General features: G+C 45.2%; 1 protein-coding gene across 1 annotated transcript in view; it reads left to right on the top strand.

Annotated features, from left to right (window-relative positions):
- Positions 1 to 16,679, top strand: part of cdk19 (cyclin-dependent kinase 19) — a 42,677-nt gene extending 25,998 nt beyond the window's left edge. Inside the window, 9 exon segments of the mRNA XM_048986590.1 lie at positions 764 to 895; positions 5,503 to 5,646; positions 6,306 to 6,323; positions 6,326 to 6,374; positions 6,660 to 6,747; positions 6,997 to 7,094; positions 7,377 to 7,455; positions 10,150 to 10,389; positions 11,903 to 16,679. Coding sequence (XP_048842547.1) covers positions 764 to 895; positions 5,503 to 5,646; positions 6,306 to 6,323; positions 6,326 to 6,374; positions 6,660 to 6,747; positions 6,997 to 7,094; positions 7,377 to 7,455; positions 10,150 to 10,389; positions 11,903 to 12,028 — 974 coding nt within the window. The 3' untranslated portion in view covers positions 12,029 to 16,679.
- Positions 16,680 to 22,742: the final 6,063 nt, after the last annotated feature.

Raw genomic sequence — 22,742 nt, forward strand, 5'->3', positions numbered from 1 at the left:
GGTTGCGTCTGCTGTCCTGGTGCCCAGTGCCAGCGCCCGATGTCATGAATAGAATCGGCCATCGACCTGAAAGGGGCGCGGCGTCTCCCTGTCGGCAGGCGTTCGCTCGCAGGATTGCTCACAATGTGGTGACCGGCTAGTGGCGACGCAGTAACTGCGGCTCAGAATGCACCATCTCACAGGAGCAGTGTGATTGTCGCATAACATGCGACATGCAACATGCATTTGAAGGTCCCCCCTTACTTACTGGCCAGGGTTCAGCTCAAAGGCAGCCCCACCCTCCCCAGTGGACTGTGAACTCACAGATTTATTTTCTTTTTTTTTTTTTGAACATGCTCTGGGTGGCCTTGTTTATCAACATGCATAATTTATTGCAACTGAAACAGCACAGAGCGGCCCGGCTAAGATAACAGTCATTGTTTTGCCAGTTGCGGGGCGTAGCTTTTTATGAAAAGGTTAATCTTTTTCAAATGTCAAGACATTCGTGTTTTGCCAGTGACCTAAATTTGAGCAACATCTGTAAAACAAACTTCTTTTTTATAGCTCTGACAGCCATGTTAGCTTTCACGTTAGCCTTTCCAGACATTTAATGCCCTCTCTGATGTCAGGATGTTGGATGTGAATGTCTAATAATGCTAGTAGTGCCAATGATGCTAACTCATACCCTGTGTTAACTCTGCTGTTGCTGTTATCATGGTAAAGCTCGTGCACTGCTCCCAGACCCCAGTATCTCACTGTCCCTCTCTCCCCTCATTGGCCACAGCGGACATGGGATTCGCCAGGCTCTTTAACTCGCCCCTCAAGCCGCTTGCAGACCTGGATCCCGTGGTGGTGACATTCTGGTATCGCGCCCCCGAACTGCTGCTAGGAGCAAGACACTATACCAAAGCTATAGGTAAATAAGTGTGTGTGTGTGTGTGTGTGTGTGTGTAGTGATGTCATAGGGGTGTGGCCAATCTTGAAAAGATTGGCCACACCGCTATGACATCACTACACATGGATGTGTCTGAAGTCAGCAGTGCCATGGGACCGTCAGACAGTGGTGTGGTAAGCAAAAAAAAAAATCTACCTGAACAAAATGAGGAAAAGTTGGTCAAAATTGCATTAGAATTCAATTAATAAGTCTGGTAATAAATAAGCAAAAGAAGTAATAATGAATGTCCAGAGTTTGACTGTGTGATTGTTTTCAGCAGCTATGCAACGGAAGCCAATTAAATGCCAGGGGGTGACATTTTGCAGTTCCAGCCGTGTTTTGGGGGGGCAGGCAATGCAGATGGCTCTGCCAACCACAGCCCACTGTGTATCGCGTTGGGGGCCTATTGTTTTAGTCTGGGACACTTAAATGTCAGACTTGGATCTCATTAATCTTGGTATGGGAATTGGAAAGGAGTGTTTGGATGGTTATTCTGGTATCAGCTTTGAGACAGAGCTGTTTACGTGTATCAGTTTGACATTCAGAGCACCTTCAGCCCTTATGGGAATATGCTGTCATACACATCCTCAGCTGTGTGTAGTGGGACATTGGACTGTTCTTCAAGGAGAAACGGCTCCAGTTTGTTGATGGATGGATGAGGTGGACCTCCATATTTGTGTCAGAACTGTGGAGATTCAGGGTTGTGTAGATCTGGTGGTTGGTGAGGCCATGGAAATCATTTCACTCCATCCCGGTGTTGGTGAAATCGCTACTAAATCTCTTTAATAGTGAGAATGGGGGCATTATCACCTGGGAATATGGGACCATCACCAGGGAACAGTGTAAGGAGCCCCTGGGCGTGTAAAACGGCCTGATGCTCTTTGGCCTTCATACAGCCACACTGAACAGCCAGATGTGGATCTCTGGGGGGGGGGGGTCCTGTGGTTTCCCCCACCCAGGTGTAGGAGAAAGGGGTGAAGGCTGCTTTCACATCCCTGGTTTTCACCCTGCACACAGTCGGTCTCCCAACAGCAGCCCAGACAGGAACCCCAGCTTTGTCAGTCTCACCGTGTATGGTTTTTGTTGGTTCTGGGTCACAGAGGTTCTGACTCAGATCCGGGGTCTTTTCGGAGGCTGTGTGTTTGTGCTGCTTGGAAACGGGCCTGTTGAGTGTCTGTCGATCCCTGTCTGTGAGCTTTGACTCGTGGCTGCTGTTCCTCTTTGCCCGTCCAGTTTCTGCATGATTGGAACATGCCGTCATGATGCTTATGACTGTTCTCCTCCACATTAAATAATTTTGCTGTGACGGGAGCACCTGCAATATGACTCTGGCATGTGTGGTACTCGGTTAGGTGCATTTGTAAGTAAATTTAAATGAAATTAAATTATATTAAATTACTTCAGAGTAAAAGTCCTTTTTAATGCAGTGTTTTTATTGTTTTGTCCGGCCTTATATATTGATGTACAAAGTACATTTTTTTTTGGTTTTTCCATAACAATTAATATACACCCATTTGAACTTCCAAATCTCACAATTCAACTTTCGTGCATTTCTTTAATTTCCTGTGAGCCCCGATATTTGGTTCAGGCATGTCATGTTAACCTCACCCTTTTGCCCATGTAACCCCGAATAGGGAGGATACTGTCAGGTGCCCTTGTCAAACACTTCTGTTTACACACAATCGGAAACATGACACAGAATCACTGCTTAACCAAAGCTGGGTGTCCAAGAGTCGAGTGTAAAGCAAGAAGGGAATTAAAGTGTCAGCGAGCACTAAAAAAATGGAGTAATCCAGCATCTTAACAGTAACAGTGCCACACGAAGGACAAGCAGGTCCTGGAGATGGATTAATATATGTATTACTACAAATGCATATTTATAATTTTTATTCTGGTCCAAGCTGAACATTTTTATTTTATTTTATTTATACAAATAATGAGTAGCGGGTTGGCAGCCTCGGCCTGTAAAAAGAGAGAGCAGGATTTTTATTTTTAAGTAAGGGTTTTAAATAGAAGAAGGAGACCCTGAAACAGACTGAAAGTGCGTTTCAGACACTTGCTTCTCTGTGGGTACTTGGCGGCACTGCCAGACTGCTAGCGGTTGCCATGGCCTTGCCAGTAATGCAGGCACCGCTTGTGGTTTTATGGGCTCGGCGCAAGAATGTCCTCACAGTCTTACGTTTGCTTGTCATTAGGTGCTTTCACACTGTTATGACTTATTTCAGGAACTAGAACCTTTTTCCAGAACCAGGGACTTTTGTCATGTTCACATCGCTGGAACTCTACCCGACTGTCGTTCCTCGGAGACAGTTCCAGAACCCTTTTTTAGTCCCTACTCCAGGCTCATTACTGTTTCTTCAAACACAGACTATTCAGGAGGTGCTTACAATTGCTGATTACCATAAACTCCGGCGCTAACTCGGAAGTTATGCGGGAGTCCGGCGAAAAGAGATATAATTAGTGGAGCAAAAACTTGAGCAGATGGAATTATTTTTGTACTCCAGTTACATTTAATGCATCAATTAATAATTGTTTTTCTTGCATCTCCATAGTTCTGCACTGGAAAATTTGATCGCTAACCAATATACTTTTGTCTAATATTGCTGGTGCTGGCGGTGAAACTTGCCAGTACTTATTAGCGGGACAATGTTGCATTGTTCTTCATCCTGTGGAAAAGGAAAGATTTACTAAATCTGGCCAGGAAATGAAACTCATGAACACGTCGCAAATTATCTAAGTAATAAATAAAAGGCCACGTCCCGTTTTGATCATAATCGATCCCCCTAATAACTAACAAATAACTAACAAAATGGCTTATTCATCCTTCATTTTCTTGGCATGGTGGTGTAGTTCCGTATGAAATTATGCGTGAAATTTTACATTTTTGGGAGGGCTGCGGTGCTGGGGGGGGGGAATTAATGCCATAAGCCAGGAGGGAAAGGGACACGAATTACTTTGGGAATGAAGTGAGGTGAATGATGCAGTGGGTCTCAGTGGGTAACTGTGGGTGTCAGTGGGTCTCAGTCAGCCCCTGTGGGTCTCAAAAGATCTCAGTGGGTCCCTGTTGCTCTCACTGGTTCCCTTTGGATCCCTGTTGGTCTCACTGGTTCTGTTTGACATGCATGTAATGGCATCACAGTCCAATAAGCTCTGCTGTTGCATGAGTATGGTTATAATATTATAATGTTTATAACGTTATAATGGTTTTAATGGTTTATTATAATGTCGCATCTTCTGTACAAGTTTCTTTGCTGGCGACTCTTAAGTGCTCTTAAGGATTTGTGAACTACCATTTCAATGAGCAGGATCCTTAAGCACGGAGTTGTTGCTGTGTGCTGATTGGTCAGTCTCCTCTAATCATGCACGTGTCACTAATGTAAAACCTGGTCTTTCAATCAAGAAGACAAACCAGTCAAAGCATAAGAACTGAACTTATTCAGAATTTAGTCAATCACAGGAGCCTTTAAGTTCTACAGTGTTTAGTAACACCTGAAATAGCTCAGAGTATCCCCCCCCCGACATGGAATATCTGGTCACCATAATTCCGATGTCTTCATGTTATCAGATTGATTCTACCGACTAATGACCTCAGCCCCACGTACAGCTATGTTGCTAGATCTTTGGTTATAGAGCTGAGTGCAGATAAGAGTAGATGGTGTTTGTTTAAGCCCCAGGAGGAGAGCAGGAAGTGACGTTCAGTGTTTGCTTCTGGTTTGGAGATCCTGCTGGATTATGTCACTGAATTAACAGTTCGCGCTTAGACCTACGTGCCCTAACTAATACAGCATTAAGGAATTTTTAGCTAAGTTATCTGACGTCTTAATGCTGATTAGGGGAAACCCCTCTGAAACTGGACTTGCTCAGTGACTCGGCACAGCAGTCGGGTTTCTGCTCGGTGTCCAGCGGGTCTCTCTCTCTCTCTCTCGCTCTCTATATATATATATATATATACAAATATATATATATATATATATATATATATATATATATATATACAAATATATATATATATATATATATATATATATATATATATATATATATATATATATATATATCCTCGACCTATATTTATCGGAACATGACATAAAAACAGGTCGGACCTGTTTGTCATGCTTTGTCAGCACTTCTCTGTCGGACTGGATCCACATGCCCAGGCCAGTGTATATACTGGGTACACTGGAAGTGCCTAGCTGTTTTACATATTTGGCCATGAGCTAATCTGCAGTGCTTTTCAGTGCCATATCTATGACTTATTGTGTGCATTTTTAAACTTTGGCCTTTCCTAGGGCTTCTGATGCTCCTCAGCCAAGGTCATGCAGAAAAACGCCTCTTAGCATTTGTAGGTGTGCATGTGTTGAAATTTCTCAGCGGATAATTAAGTTGACAGAGTTAAGTACGTCAGCTTAGCGAAGAAATGCAAGTCCTCTGGCTTCAGTGGACGTCAGGCGTCAGCTCTGCTTGCTGCTCGCCGACACAGCGCCTCCATGAGGCGTGGCCTGTTCTGAAACCTGAGCACACCATCGCCTTTTTGGCACATGGGGTGTCGCCCTGGCAACCCCCACCAACCGCCGCCTCTCTCCCGGCAGACATCTGGGCGATCGGCTGCATCTTTGCCGAGTTGCTGACGTCGGAGCCCATCTTCCACTGCCGCCAGGAGGACATCAAGACCAGCAACCCCTTCCACCACGACCAGCTGGACCGGATTTTCAGCGTCATGGGCTTCCCGGCAGGTGGGGGACCCAGAAATCTGTCCTGCCGTGGCTTCCACGTGATCGCCCGTGTGATCGCCGCACTGCGCAGTTTCACAACATTGTCCTAAAGCACTTTTACATTATAAATCAGAGGCCACAGTGACACAAAAACTCCCTAGAAGGAAGAAACCTTGGGAGTAACCAGACTCAAATGGGAGAGCCCATCCTCCACATATCAGCGGAGCCAGAATCCTAATTTGCACAATCCTAATTTGCACATTCCAGATTCAGAGTAACGTGATTTAATCTGATGCTGGTTACATGTACGTCGTCTTAACAGTAGGAACCTAATAAGACCTACTGCAGGAAGTACAACATTCCGGGAAAAGTGAGCGGGTACCAGGCCTGAAGTGGCCCTGGAGCAATGGGTGAAATGAACAGCCAAGCTACACACTTAATCTGAAGCACATTCTACTTGATAGCTTTACTCCATTTGCTGTCAGCTAAGTCTTGCATTTCACGACTCTCGGAAATTAAGCCCCCCCCCCCCCCATAGTGTTAGGAAGAAAACCGAATGCTAGATGTTACAGGTACATGGGGGAACCGTTCAGTTGTCTAGTCGTCTGCTGACTTGTACCCTTGCCAGACACCTCTGGCTAAAGCTTTAGCTATTCTTTTGTGTTTTTTTTTTTTTATAGACAAGGACTGGGAGGACATCCGAAGATGCCGGAGTATCCCACGCTGCAGAAGGACTTCAGGAGAACGACGTGAGTGGACCCGCGGTGCAGAACCGGCCCTGCGAGTCGGTTCGGAGCTCTCCAGCTCCCCCAGCGCCGTAAAAATCGGACGCGAGGTGCTCACAGGCACAGGCCCAAATGTGTAGCTGTTGTTGTCGCAAAAATTACAGTGACAAGAGAACAAGTTGTTCCAGTAAGGAATCTAATTGTGTGTGGTGTGTAGCTGTGTATTCCTTGCTCTTACTAAACACCCTGCTGCGTCCTTTAATAAAGCTTTGCCATATCATTCTCTTTTTGTGTTTCTGTTAATCTCAGGTATGCAAACAGTAGCCTCATCAAGTACATGGAGAAGCATAAAGTGAAACCTGACAGCAAGTTTTTTTGTTGGTATGTTTTTCTGTGTGTGTGTGTGTGTGTGATTTGTGTGTGCGCGCGCGGGCATGCATGTGTGTGTGCGTATGAACATCATAAGATTCTGGTTACTATATCTTCTATTTCCCTTAAAATCGTAGAGAGGGGGATTGTGCTAGACTAAGAGCCTTGTGTTTAATGTGAGACGTTAAGGGGTAAGATCTGATACGTACTGCTATGGAGAAGACGCCAGACTTTCCTTAGTGGGGTTCTGACTGTGCGTGTGTTTGGATCCTTCTAGCTGCAGAAGCTCCTCACAATGGATCCCACCAAAAGGATCACCTCAGAGCAGGCTCTACAGGATCCCTATTTCCTGGAGGAGCCTCTCCCTACATCTGAGTGAGCCTGAGTGCAACCAGACCTTCACCCCGTACTGAATGTTAACTGAATCCACATTATGTTGAAATCACCTAGCCCTGATTCACAAGAACTCTTAAAAAATGACATCAAATATTGAGTTAAATATGAAGATTTTTTTCTTCTGATCTGGTGCTGGTCACATGTAATGATATTTTCGGGAGGATATTGATTAATATGTGGCAGTATTAACTGTAGCTGGTGGCATGTGGTCACCTTAAAGACCCCAGCAGAGTGAGCGTCACTCTCACCCTGTCATTGCAGTGTCTTCGCTGGCTGCCAGATCCCGTACCCGAAACGGGAATTCCTGAATGAAGACGAACCAGAAGAGAAAACGGAGAAGGTAAAAGCGTCTCCCGAGTGAGCTTGACGTTCGGGTCTGCATGGGAGCTCCGACCGGTGTAAATTTCCACAACTCGGGCCGGCTCTTATCGGATCCCTCGCTCCCACGTGCCATGGGAAAAGAGGCCTGGGTGCAGGTGGCTTTGGGGAGAACGTTTCCATAGCGGCACTCCGGTGTGACATGAAGTAGACCTAATGTGTGCGAGTAGACCTTGTGTGTGAGAATGCAAGGAGGAGAATGCAAGCTTACTCAGATATAACCAGGATGCATTTAGGTTCTACGGGGACTGGGTTACCATGGTCAGCAGAGTGATGTCGGTCACAGTTAGGCTCTTGAGCAAGGGCCTGCATTCTCAATGAAACTTTAGATAAAAGTGTCAATATAAATATATATATATATATATATATAACACCAACACACATCATAGTGTAAGTGAAGGATGTCATGGAAAGAATAGTGTAGGTATCCCTCTACTAAAAGCCAAAGGCATTCCTAGGAATTTGGCTTGTAAAGTTTAATCTCATAAGTCAGGAACGTAATTACCTTTAATTTTGGTGGGAACAAGTTTTAAGCGTTTGATGAATTGAGATGGTATGACAGGATGGCACATGCGAATCAGCGAGCAGGACATGACGGGGAAGGCGCAGATATAGTAACGGCGGAGTAGAATGGGGGGGGGGGGGGGGGTGGAGCCACTGGCACAGGGTGAACTTTGAGAATTTCCCACAAGCTTTGGTTACTCATAAGTGCGAAAAACCTGCGTAATGTTTGGCCGTAGCTCAGCAAGGATATTATATAATTTTAATCATGTACGTAAAAACTCGTTTCTCGAGGAATACCTCTATCTGTAAGGATCGTGCCCTCTGGGGGCCTAGACTGACATGGGTAGGGGCCCCCCCAAGGCAGCCATCTGAGCTGTTTCTTGGAGTCAAAATGTGAAGGAATTAAAACGGTAAATTTGTCTGTCGGGGGTCAGCAGATCGATTGGCCAAATTTCAGAAGTTTAACCGTTCCCCCTTTTGCCATGACCTTAGGCTGTAGCTTCGTATAGCCTATGCCTGACTCCGCCCCAGCGGCTAAGGTTAGTCCTGAATTTTTGCATACATTCGATTAATTGTGTTCTCTTCACAGGAGACGTTAGTCATTAGTCTTGTATCTCTGCTCTGTTTTTTTTTTCCTGCTGTTCGGCTCCTCTTTGCCAGTATGCCTGGCAGTAAATACCGTCAGAATCCAGTATGACATGAAAGCTAGGGAGGGTTAGGTCTCAGAGTAGGAATAGTCCATTGCAGCTGGAACGGGGGGGCAACTTTGTCTATCCCAAGAGGCGTCTACCCCTACGTTATGGTAAGCCCGCCTCTGCACATGAGATCCAGCCGCTACAGCTGGATTCTGGCAGTAATGTTGCGTAAAGACTCTTTGGCTGCTTTTTCAGTAATCTGACGCAGCGCTTGTTAGCCGATGCCCCAAACAGAGACATGTCCAACCTCATTTTTTCCACTGCCTACTGTGTAGCAGGATTGGCTCCATCATAACATCTAGCTAAGCTAACACACCGTACCTGTAAATGGATGATCCAACACACTGGTGGACATTGTCCTCTCTTCTTCATGCTGAATACATTAGCTTCCCACTACTCAAGATTGTCCCACTCAGATTCAAATCATTTCCAGACCAAATTCACATCAAAAAACACCAAAATAGCTTAGAGTTGTGCTGTTTACCTCAGTACTTGTTTACATCTGGTCGCACCCATATTGGAAAAGGATAAGGAAATTCTTCTAAATTAAGCCACTGTTTGCAGGTACTCATTCCATCCATCCAGCTTACAGAATCATGGTAGGATGGCCAAGCAGAACTGAACAGGAGAGTGCCCTGAATGGGATACCATTAATTAGCTGGAAATTTTGCAGTAAGCGAGCAGGTTTACCTGGTTGGGTACTGTATCAGCTGTTCGCCTTCCTGGAGTGATTTGGTTAAGCATTCTTTGCGCAGGACTTCAAAACCCAAGCAAGGATACATCCAGTTATGTTACATTTCGTGACTTTAAACACCATCTGTTCAAACATTTATTAACATTTCATCGTAACTGCCCCAGCCGCACTCTGCATTTATATTTTATTTGGCAGATGCTTTTGTAAAAAGTGATGTAGGAGTGAGACAAATAGCACATTACAACCATACATGGTGTCGGGGGGTCGACTACGCAGAGCTGCCAATGAATTGCCAGGTACAAGTGCAAGCTCAGTTTGTCATGGGATGCACACGGATGGACCCCACGTGGAAAAAAATTACTAAAATGACATATATCACCCCCCCCTCACAATCCCCTTAAATACCCAGCCGGAAGACTCTGAACTGCAGCTCAGTTTAATCTAGATGGCGCGATTGTCCAGACGATAAATCTCGTGTGCTAATTTTATTGTTGGAGATCCCCCCACCCCCGCAGCAACCCCCTTGAAATATTTTTACAACTTACTACACAACATCTATCAAAACACAGCAAGAACCTAATAAGACTGCTGTTCAAATGAGCAGTGCAGTGTTAGGGGCGAACGGGGAACAGGGGACGGTATCGGGCTTGGAGAGGAGCCCCTAGAATAGATGAGTCCTGAGGGGTCTCAAAGGTGGAGCCTGATGAGCAGATCTGGTTCAGGAGCTCATTCCTCTGCCCCGCACCCGTCTTCTCCCACACAGAACCAGACTCAGCAGCAACACCAGCAGACGCAGGCGCAGACGCAGACGCAGCAGGCCGCTGCACAGCAGGCTCCATCGCAGCAGAGCTCTGCTCAGACCAATGGCACGGCGACAGGGACCGGGGCCACCGCTGCGACAGGACTGCAGCATGGCCAGGATCAGGCGCCGCCCAACAAGAAACCACGCATGGGGCCTTCGGGGGCCCCCTCGGGCACTGGGGTCATGCAGTCCGAGTACCAGGTGGGAAGGGGCGTCACCTCATTCGCTGTTTCCATAGCGATGTTGCACTGGGCTCCCCTGGGTCCTAAACACCTTGCAAAGGTTCTGAATGTGAGACACACCAGCAGTTTATCGGAAATCATGTCAAGTAATAAATACTATGCATTAGAAAGTTTTGCACTTCAGTCGTAATGAAAATCGTAGTGTTTTCAGATCCACTCGTTCTGACCCTCGTGCTTCTGTGTTACACATCAGAAACATCAATAAGTACGACAGCTTCATCCCCTAAAGAGATTCTTGTAACCGAACTGCAAATTCACTATGCGGAATGTTTCATCTGCACTTTAATTTAAGTGTCAATAGAAGTTGGACTTAGAGTTTATGAGTAGTGTGTCCGGTATGACTGACATATTTCCTCGTGACAGGAATATGATTTAGCAATTTTTCTGGAATTTTGAGCTTGCCATAAATGACATAAACCAGACCTGCTGCTTTTTAGCGGAATTCTTCCATGGTCCCATCTCAGCATGACAGCCTGGAAAGACCGTCCAGTTACAGAGTACACGCCCAAACTCACCTCGTAGTCTAAATAAAGAGGAGAGTTTCATGCCTGTGTCAAGGAGCACTGGTCAAGCAATAAATCACAGCGATTACGTGACGGTGCCAGTAACCTCGGAGCCTGTATGAGGGCGTAGAGCAGCAGGACAGGTAGAGCTGTCCGGACTCAATCTACGCAGGGCTGCCCGAGCGTCGTGTCATAATGCGGCGGGGGTCGTGGTTATATTTAAGACAGGCCAGGCGGCACGGGGGTGACAGCTGCAGGCCGCCCCAAAGTCACATCTCAGCAGTTGTATAAATATCCCCGTGCTCCGCCAGGCAGAGTACCCAGCTGCACAACCACTCAAGAAGGCCAGACTTCAGGCTTTCCTTTCATTGTTGGCCTCCCAGTCCACCAGCCCATGCAGGCCCGTCTCTCTCTCTCTCAGAGCATAAATATACCTTCACTTGGGTTTGGCCCACTCCGGAGAGTCATGATTAAAGAGGGCTGATGGCTGACATTCTCACGGGGGGGGTTGCAGTGCTGAGAGGGCATTCATTTAGTGCCTGTTACCGCAGCGCCCCCTTGTGGCACGGTCACTGAATGTTCACGGCGCCGTTCTGTCTGAGCCTTCAAATCCCGACAGTGACTGGCATGGCGCCAGCCTACACGCAGCTTCTGTCCAGGCACAGATTGGACCATCCCGATCCGGATGGGGCCGGCTGCTGTAGGAGCCCGACGCTGCTAAGACTCCTACATGGTTTATGGCCGGTACTATCTGGTCTGTTAGCCCGTTCTGGCCTGTCCAGAGCTGGTTCATAACTGGCTAAGTACAGGTCGCGCACCAGTTTCGATGACCAGTTTTTAATTCGTAATCAGTTCTTGGTAAAAATGTAACCAATGGATATGCGTGTGATGTGTACGGATGTGTATGAGCTATTGGATGGTCTTTCAGTCTTTTTTTCTGAAACGTATCTCTCTCTACCTGTTTCGTAGCACTCCAGTTCCCGTCTTGGTTACCAAGGCAACGTCCAAGGCTCTTCTCAGTCCCAAAGCACCATGGCATATTCCTCTACTTCCCAGCAGAGTTCCCAGTATTCCCACCAGTCACACCGCTACTGATGTTTGGCTTATCCTTAGCCCCTAGCCCTAACCCTAACCGTCAGTCCCAAACACTCTTCCCCCGATCATTCTCCTGCAGGCCATATCCCTGACACCAACACGCACCCCCTAGTATGACCCCACCAGGGATCTGACCCTCAGCCTCCCACCCCAAAGACTCCCCCACCCCCCCCCACCTAACCCCGCCCATGTTCGTCTAGCCCTCGCCCTGACTCAGGGCTTCTGCAATATGAAGGCAAATTCAACACAGGAACCAAAAAAAAAAAACAACAAGCCCTCTCACCCTTAGATGAAGAGGGAAATGCAAGGACAAGAGAAGAAGAGAGAAGCCACGCAGAGCCTCTGGCATGGTGTCCTCTCAGACCCCAGGCACTCGTACGGGAGGGAGGTGGCACCTCTGTCCGTTTATATACCGCACCTTTTCTATTCGTTCGACAACGGACTTGTTTTGTTCGCTCTGCTGAGTTTTTAAGTTTAATTTGTTATGTCTGTAAATATTTTTTGGTATCAAACAGACGGGACGAAGCGCAGGAAACAAGCCCTTTACACACAATGGTATCTCACGCTGCACGATTCCCTTTACGTATTTTATAATTTTTTTTTTTTTTTTCAAATATCAATGAGAAAATAATAAAGGAAAAAAAAATCAACCCGGTGCTTTCTGGGTTTGAGGATGAAAGAAGGAAAAAAACAAGCTTCTCAGAATTATCCCAGCTTATAAATCTGTCGTCCTGAAGTCCCTTTTGTACAGATGGAACATTGACTCCACAGGTGGCTCCTGCGGGGGATGTGAGCTCTGCTTTATAACCATACTCTGTTAGTGACGTGGATTCACGTTGAGTTCTGTCTTTCTGTACCTCTCAAGCGCCATTCCTCACCAAGACCCCCCCCCCCCAATCCACCCCCAGCAAGAGACCATCAGTTGTATTTTCCACTTGACAAAAATGGTTCCCTAGTTTGTGTATTGGGGTGAGCGTGCGAGAAGCAAGAAATGTGGCATCTAATTATCCAATATGAATGTAAACGTCCCATGGCATCGACCATGCGAATGCAGTCGTGCCCAGTTGCTGGAGATGGGCATCTGAGTAGACGACCGTGCCAGCAGGGGTCAAAGGTCAGGCCAAAAGCATGTCGCGTGTCAGAGCAGCTAAAGGTTATCAGCCCAACACCTCGGGGCTTCACCGTTTATACATGTAATTTTTTTTGTTATTGTTGCGGCTGTTGTTGTTGTTATTGTTCTAAGTGAACTCTGAGGGATTGCACTGGCAGCTTGATCTCCACTGGACCCAGGAACAACAAGGCGTGAAGAGCCCAGCTTCCCCTCTGCACCTCCTCTCCTTCAATGAGCACTGATATTATTCTCCTTCTTGGAGCAGAGCAGAGGGATTGTAAAAGAACGATGTTGGCTGGGGAAGGACGTCGCCTCTAAGAATCTCCTCTCTCTCTCTCTCTATCCCTCTCTCTATCCCTCTCACAGGCTGTCGCTGGTGGTAACGCTCAGTATGATGTATAATAAGTGCAACATCATTCTCTAGCTTCTTATATCAGTGCTCAGCCAGTCCAAGAGTCAGCAGTGTCAATGGTGATTTTAATTTTAATGACGGCATCTTTAAAGCTCTTTAAACTGCCTTCGCTGTGCGATCAGCCAGTGTAGTCAGCTTGCCTGTAATAGGAATCAGCACGCTCCTCTTGGAGCAAGTATCGGCCCCCCGGTGCTCGCCTGTCGTGAAGAAAGGCCTTTTATCTTGGCCTTGATAGGCATGATAGCAGCCAGCTGATCCATCCACCTTCCACACTTGAGATAGCGTCTTTAACAGGAACACCGTCACGGGAGAATCTCACCCGTCAGTCATCATTCAGCGATAGTGACGATACAAGACCGAACATCCTCAGTGGCTGTTCTGGCATTTTCCGCCGATGACGAAAGCTTGCTTTGTTCTGTTTTTATAATTTTATTGTAAGTTCTACTGTCTTTCTGCCTTGGCCCTGCAGTGAACAGGCCGAGGCCTATTCCAGGAGCGCGACACTGATGTTCTTGGGGTTCATCTGAAACTAGCAATATTGCGCTCAGAGTTTTCCACGTCTGCACTGGGAGCGTCAGGATGGATGCCGGGACACTGGCCGACCAATTGGGCGTGACCACGGTCCTGACTGTTTTCTAAACGTCCTTTGTATGAAGATTTGTTACTGTCGTTATTATTATTATTATTGTTGCCGTTTTGTTTTCTTAATTATTTTTTTAAGTTGCCGTTGTACCTTTTTATTACCCTACGGTCAGACGCAAAGGGCCAGGTGATACAGCCTTTCCAAAACCGTGGTGTATTCTGGGAAATCCAACCAGCAGCTTTTCAGAAGTTCTTTGGCAGACTTCTTTTCTATGCTTAAATTATGGTTAACGAGCGTAACGGCTCCACATCCTATTGCTCTGAAGTAAACTACTTAAGCGAGGTTTTAAAGTATTACACTGTATGCAGCCCGCGCTGGTTGCGCTGGGGCAATAACAGGCATACAGTTCCTATGCAAAACAAACGGGAAAAAAAAAAAGCTTTTACTTGCGTATTGCCTCGGTTTTATTAAGGGGCACGGATCTCACAGGTTTCTTATGGTTGAAACTTTATTGGTTTTTAAATGATTTGGATATCGATTTCTTATTGTGGTTCTTACAACTAAATGTTGAATCATGGGATTTGGCATACAGCTTAGCATAATCTCCTCTTTCTCATTCATTACTGCATTATGAGAATTATATTCTAAATGATATATTGTAAAAGAGAGCATGTATATAGACAGTATACCATCATATTTATTATTTCCGTATATATATAGAAAACATAGATATATGTTTCGAGGTGTTTCTTGAGCACTTAAGAGACTTTGACCTGGAGTGGATCTGTGTCTTACAGAACCCAAGTACAGTACTTATTTGATCATGGGACTACAGTAAATTTGCCTGTCGATGCCATAGCGTATAATAGAAGATAATTTACACTGTAAAAAGATACCTAATAAGATTTCATTAGTGTAATGCTTAGTATGTCATTGCCATTTTATTCTGTAATGATACTAATGGAGTTCGCTTGAATACTTTCTTGGATCTCCATTCGGTGTCGCCTATCAGCTGCTGCCTTTTCTTCTTTTATTTCCCATATATATAATGCATTTTTCAAAAAAAAAAAAAAAAACAGACAGATGTGACTTTTACTAAAAGCTTTGGACTCAAACCGTACATTTCAGCGTATGCTCAGTGCCTTTTAATCCTGAGTTTTGACCTCATGGTTGCCGTCTCGTACAATATCCGGGACGTGTTTTATGTTGGCCTTTTTGTGTCATGTGTGCGTGTGTTTCTTTTTTTATCATTATCTTTGTATGTTTTTTTCATAACTGATTTGCATCTCCTCATCATTTTGATTATTTACCGTAGGCAGCAAGCAGCTAAATATCACCGTCAATGTTAGGAAATTGTAAGAAAAACCAACAGCATAGTGGATGAAATATTAACTTTGTTTCTATGCGTCGATATTGTTTTTCATTAAAGTACATTTGAGATGATTCATTGTAATGCATTGCTATGATAATTGTTCTTACTGCACTGTTCTTGCTGAAATATTTAGTAGGAAATTAATACTATTTAATTTTTTATATAATGTCTTGTTTAGACACTAAACATATGGCAGTTGTAAGACAATAGGGTGAGAAGAGGAGTCTTATGTATGTATAAACACATAACGATTTGATCTGATATAGATCCATGTCATAGTGCACTCCTAAGTCTGCACCTCTTCACAATGTCCCTTTTATGTTTCTTGCATGTGCTTTCTGGTCCAGAACTTTTTAGGCACTTACTCCAGTCTTTGCAAGTGGATAATGACACCGACTAGAGGACAGGGACAGACATTTGGCCTGCAGAGATCTCCCGCAGCCGGTCACACTCTCAAAGCCAGCAGACTCCCTTCTGCAGGCTCCTTTAGGGCAGGGTGACAGTTTTCATGCATTCTGCATGTCTGCATGCAGGTGATTCCTGCAGCCAAGTTGCTTTTAGAGATTCCTGTTGATTTGCCGCAAGAACCTGGCTCTCAGTTGAAGGGAGCCAGCAGAACATCAGTGTGTTGGCATATCTGGATCATCAACTATCAATTGGAATAAACTGCAATTAAACTTTAAACAAGTTGTGTATCATGTGGGGCATTGAACAAGCAATCAAAAGAATGATCAAACGAATCCCAAACTGTTTTCTGACCTTGTGGTTAATGCCCCTTGAAATTGTTCTCTTCTGCAATGATTTGTGTGAAGGATGCTTCACGAAGGCCGTCTCGTGACAATACCAGTGTTTATTCCACCCCCACATTCCACACACTTTGGGGGGGGGAGAAAATCTCTGCAGGCAAGTGTCTTTCTGCTCCCGTGTTCTCCGCATCACCACGTGTGCGTGCGTGTAAACTCGTGTGTGGGATACGCAACAGATCAGAAAAACTAAACTGTGTCCATAGCAATAACACAGTACAGAGGGAAAGGATCATTTATACTCTACTGCTGCTTTTAGCGATGTTGTCCTGATTTCACTGTACAAATGACTGTTAAATGAGGAAAAAGTCATGTATATTTATTTTATATCCTCTATTGTAATAAAATCTCTTTTGCTTCAGGTGGAAAACATCTCTTGTGCTTTTGTGTGTGTATCGGTTGGGCCATTCTTGTGTGCTGGAGTGTATTTAACTTACATTCAACGGTAATGACCTTACGTGCGCGTAGAGGGGGCGAGCTCACTGTTTGCAATGTAGTTGCACCAGGGAAATCACTGCAATTTTGCCTTACCATCTCTGACAAATGGCTGTTCATGAGTACATATCTAGAGTAAAGTCCAGACCAACCAGTTGAGTGTAAACCAACCAAAAGGTTGACTGACGCAAAATCTTAGCCTGGACTTTTACTCTCTGGACCTGAACTACCCACCTTGATGGGCCATGACTGTCAGGGTAACGGCATGCTGGCACACAGGCGCTTAGTGCCACACTCTTTGTTGGCAGGGAGGAGCCTGGGAGTGAAGAGGCAGCCGCAGACTGGCCCCTGGGGTTCTTTAGCCAATCAGAGCTCTCCTCCCCTCCAGACTTACAGCTTCAAGGCCTCGCCCCCAAGTTGCTGATGTATGCCTAGCACCCGCGTGTGACATGTCTACTCTGCCACCACCCACAAGCTCGCGACGAAGTGGAGAAAGACAGCGTTGGATTACGGTCCCAACTTTATGATCCCCTGATTTAAAGAGCGAGACTGTAAGTAACGCCATTAGCCACGTCTGTAATACAGACCACGACGGCGCTGTGGGACCAGATGCTACCGAGGAGAAACTATGGTAAGAAGCAGCGGGGAAAACTGCCCGTCTGCAGTCAGCGGCAGGAAACCAGTGATTGACAGTAACCACCTGGCACTAGTCTGGCTTTTATGTCTTCGCTTAGTGTATAAACATCATTTATAAGCGATCCGCCCGAGTTGTTTACCAAGGGTGGAGAGATGTCAGTGTCAGTTAAGTCAGTACCCAGGTGCTCTTCTGCATGGGCATAGTGCAGCTGGTTGTGATTTCTGAGACATATTTTGGAAACCAGTCGTAGGGACATGCAAGGCCCCTGAAAGTATAGGGGTACGCAACCCCACCCCCCTTTGATAAAAACTGTTTTAGTCATCATTATTCCCTTTTGGGGCTCCTGTAAATTTAATGTTTTATGACCTGGGGCCAAACTGCTGTCGTTTGCTTCGGGGTATTCAATTGTGTTTCAATTCAATTTATTGTGTATAGCGCCTTTCACAGAAGTGGCCCCAAGCTGTTACATGGGTGTGTTGTAATGCATTGCTACATCATATATACAGAGTAATACAAGAAGAGGAAAAAGGGAAGACAAAAGAAAAGAAAGCCAGATGACTGCAGAGAAGAGAAACTCAAATTCTCAAGGAGGGAGATAAAAAGCTCTGGGGGTCCAAGGTCAACTGGCTGCTCAACCCCACGGGCGCGTGCTAACATTATATTCCAGGCCACTAAACAAAATTTCACTTAAACATTAACCACTGACAGTCACTGTAAGCGAAGCTTCCGTGAAAAACCAAGTAGTAGGTAATCCCAGTATCTGCCACTAGGTGTCGCTGTTACATATGCCTGAGCTACTTTTGACTAACCAGACTGATTTTGCAAGCCACGCAGTTTTCTAAAAACGTTAAAAACGGTAGCCATTTCCCTGTGGCTAGAAAAATTGGACCTTCCTGCAAAACGGAGTTCGGAACAAATCCTCTTAAGCATAAACCTGGGAGGTGGGACTCATTTCCAAAATCAATTAATGAATCAGAAAAATTATACTGTGTATGCTTGGACAGGATGCCTAGAGTAAAATATATCGACTCATAGGGAAGAAACGGTGACATTACATTCTCCTATAGTGTCACAAACAGATTCCACTTCTCACAGTAATAATGGATATCGCACTAAATACACATTTGTTTAGCTTCTATAATATCTGTTTTCCCCTCTTCTAAATCTGCTTATATTCTTGGCCCTGGTCACATAACTGTCTGCAGCCATTTCATCAACCTTTAATTAAGCTTTTGTTTCATTTTAACATATCCAATGGGTGGCACATTCTAGTGCATTTTATTAGCTTAATGGACAAAGCCACAGAACGGTGTAAACATCAGCAGGGAAACCGCTGGCCAGTCATGACATCAAGCTGTTACTGAGCCTGTATGGAGAATATGCTCGGCCCCCCCCTCCTCATACTCTAATCATTTGGGTAAATTTATTAGCTGGAGGGTACACAGCAGAATGTATTAACATAGATGTGTTCCCATTTTCACTCGGTCTCGAGGTTCTCCTCCCTGCAGATGAATTATTGAGTAACGCCCCCTGGAGCCAGCATAAGGCTACTGGTCGGAGTCCACACGACTCCGATTGCGCAGTAGTGCTGATCCTCTCAAGCAGCTCTCACGAGAGATTAGCACATTCCACACCAAGGTCTTGGGGTGGCCCCTTCCAGATTCTTCAGGGAGTTATCGTAGGAAATCACATTAGCAGGGTGGGCTGGGAAACGTGGGCACAAACCGAAACACAAAGCTCAACACCCAGTGGCTGACATCCTGATTGCTTGGTGAGACCATGAAAAGCCAGTCTATAGGACTAGCAGAATTAAAATGAGCAAGAAATTACTGCTGTAAAGGTCTACAAAAACGAGTGAAAAGTACAGCAGAAACCGAGATTCGGAGGTGCCGATGAAGGCTTGAATCTTGGACTGGCTGCCTTTCCATGCCTTATTTTGGGAAGCCTGGTAGCTTGGGTGCTAGGTAAGGGCACTGACAGCGTATGTCACATGACAGTGTATGTCACATGACAGCGTATGTCACATGGGTTTACCAGGTCATGAAAGTGTCTGTTCAGAGCTTGTCGTTTTTCAGCTGTACTTTTCACTCGTTTTTGTAGACCTTTACAGCAGTAATTTCTTGCTCATTTTAATTCTGCTAGTCCTTCCCCTCCATACAGTAATCCTGGGCAGGCAGGACCCTCTTCCTTCCTGCTAGAATTATGATAAGGAGAACCGGATAAATTTCCGTGTATGTTAACAGGTTCTGAAATATGTTTCTATTTTTAAAAATCACACAAATCACATTTCACCCTGTACGTTATTATGTTTTAATAGTGTAAAACTGAAATGATAAAAAAAAAATCATTAAAATTAATTTGACATATCTTGCAAGGTTAGACTGCCTGTGTTTGAACTGCACTGTCCCTCCGACCAATGTTTATGTTCAGTGGTTGCAGTCCCCACCCCCAGCACCACTACCCCCCCCCCCCCCCCCGTCCTATCTCCTGGCACCCCAACCAGCATGACTGGTCCACAGCCATTACTGGAACAGTAAAATTTCTAACCATAGTAGGTTGCAGTCTGTGCAGGTACAGGTTTAACCTACCCAAGTGCAAAAGGACTCCAGTGAAGTAATATCCCAATGCCAGTTAAACCATTACAGCTCTTCCTTGACAGCTCTTACTTTCTGAACTTTAAAGAGAGTTGGAGCTGCATACACTGTGGCCCAGTAGGAGCAGGGTTAAGAGCCTCTGTGCAGGAAGAGCACCAGACGAGTATCAAAATAGCACAAGTACACTTGGATTAAACTGGCTGAAGCATGACCTGAAGCTGTCGTCGCAAATCGCATCCTCAGTGCTGAGCCGCCGGGGCTTGTCCTCCAACCGTGAGAAAGGCCCCCTTCTTTGCCAGGAATGTGGGTGGTCACGCTCCTTCCCGGGAACCTTATCGCCGCAGAGCCCTTAGCTTTGCTTCTCTGTTTTTAGGACCCTCATCAAAACCTCTCTTTTTTTGCGACTGCAACAGTTTTGACCCATTTTTCTGAACTGCCTGTTCTGTTATCTTAAACCTGTGGTAGACAATGTGCAAACTAAAGCTTCTGTGAAGAAACAGCAAGGTAGATAAAGATTCTGTTGGCTGAAGAAACTCCCCCATGACATCATCTGAATTACAAGAGCGCTCTGGTTGACAGTGGGTACAGTTTTCTCTCCATTTCCAGTTTGTTATCTAAGGGGATTGTATTAAACGGGTCTGACAGCTTCTGTGTGATATGCTGGATTAATTTCCTTCTTCAGGTGAATCTGGAGCATGTGGCATATTCAGAAACGGTCAAGGAGACCTACTGACAGCTTGCACCCAACAGGCCACTAGCAAAACATTGCAGTGTCGGCAATATTTGGCATCAGATTTCTTTTGGTCAATTTTTATGTCTTCAATGAATGGTTGCGCCATGTGGTCAATATCACTCAAACCTCACACACCATCCAATAATAACCGTATATAATGCAATATTCTAAGCCAAAAGATCTTCGCTTGGGATGCGCACCTAACACCAACAAACCAAAAATTTTAAGAGAGCGGTATGCGGAATAGGATTTCACCAGTATATGGAACGTTGAGGGACTCGAATGGCTGGTAAGTACCCCCTCCATTCTGAAACTGTATACTGAACGCTTGGCAATACTTGCTTTGTGCTTCAGACCTCAAAGCCCACCACACACTCAAGCTCTCATCCAGGGTGGGTGGGCCACAGGCCCCCACAGATCGAAGAAGCCAGCCTGTGCGGGTCACCACATGAAGCGGACGCCAATTCAGCCAGAGGACGAACATGCGCCCGGTTTTTTCCCCGACAGTCTCCCGCAATTGTATGGTTTTTCACTTACACTCGCGTGTGGGTCTGGATGCAGCGGCCAGGAATAGAGAGGGAACAAGGAAGGCTGGCGGCTTTGCATCTGCCGGGATGAGTCTTTAAAACAGGGCACACCTGTTTATGACGCCAGTCCTAGACGACTTCAATCATACGGTTTAACAAGAAGGCTGGGCTCAATGACACAGAAAAATACACTTGCTACCACAAATGTAAAGCGTAGTCTTACCCAGAACATGTCTCTTTATAATCTGTGCCGAAGACAGTGGTCTACCGGGTTTGACCCTCTGAAGGATGCAGCCTCAGCTTCGACATGCTGAGGTAAAGAGGGTCATTTACACTATTATCCATAACCTTAAAGTAACACTTGTGATTTATAGGACAATTTTCAATTAATCTTATAAATTAAAGACATCGAGTCAACAACAATACTCTGCTTTTGATCCCACAGCTTCAGTTAATGTTTATTGCTGCGATAGGCATGCAACTTTATCAATGGAGCAAACATCAGCCGGATTAGCGACAAATGTAGAGTAAGGAACAAAAGGAGCATGAGGTTTTGTGTCCAGTTATCGCGCCCTCTGTCCCCATCTTGCATTCCACACAGGCAAAGAGACACTTCACATCAAAAGTTCCCAGTGTTTATAGCCAGGCTAAAAGGAAAAGAATCTAATCATAATAATTTTACAAAAAAAAAAAAAACATCTATAGAAAATCTAATATTATGGCAAACTGGACGGAATAGCGCAGCATATAAACAGTCAAATGAAGCTCCATTTCTGCATTTTCTGGGTGAATACACGTTTTTTCAAGTCATCCTATACACAGCCGTGCATAACTGACAAACTTATGTGACAGTAGGCATAACATTAACATTATACGGAGTGTAAAAGGATTGATTGTCCAACGTGGGTACAAGAGATAGAAGTAATTGCCAATAAAAAAAAAGGTAATTACCCTTTGTTAAAGTTTGCCCAGGTATCATGCTTATAATATATATATATATATATATATATATATATATATATATATATATATATATATATATATATATTAATGCAATAAAGCTCTATGTTACAGTTCAGTCTTGCTGATGTTTTAGCCAGTCTATATTTTGCGTTTTGAAAATTCAGTAGCTCTTTCCTTTGAGTTGCTCGCACATTTGTCCTTTTAAGGGAATACATACAGAAGACGAAGTGCACAACGTTTCAAATTATAGACGCAAATATATGACCATGACCTGCTGTGTATTAATCCAAGGCATGGAAAAACAGCCAGGATCATGTCAGCGCTTTTCATAATAATGAGTGCAAGTATTTCAGCGCAGAATTCATTTAGAGCGTCTCGCCCGGGATATTCCGCCCGGCTCGGGTCGCCTCTGCATCCGCATGGTCCTCCCACCTGCTTTCCTCCCACGTGTCTAGCGGCAGTTTCCACTTGAACAATAACTAAAAGTCTCTTCCCCCCCTTTCTTCCCCTCTCCCTCCGCAGACCAGCCCCCACCCCGTCTTCC

The sequence above is a fragment of the Brienomyrus brachyistius genome, chromosome 19, assembly GCF_023856365.1.
Source record: "Brienomyrus brachyistius isolate T26 chromosome 19, BBRACH_0.4, whole genome shotgun sequence".
In the NCBI taxonomy this organism is placed as follows: domain Eukaryota; kingdom Metazoa; phylum Chordata; class Actinopteri; order Osteoglossiformes; family Mormyridae; genus Brienomyrus; species Brienomyrus brachyistius.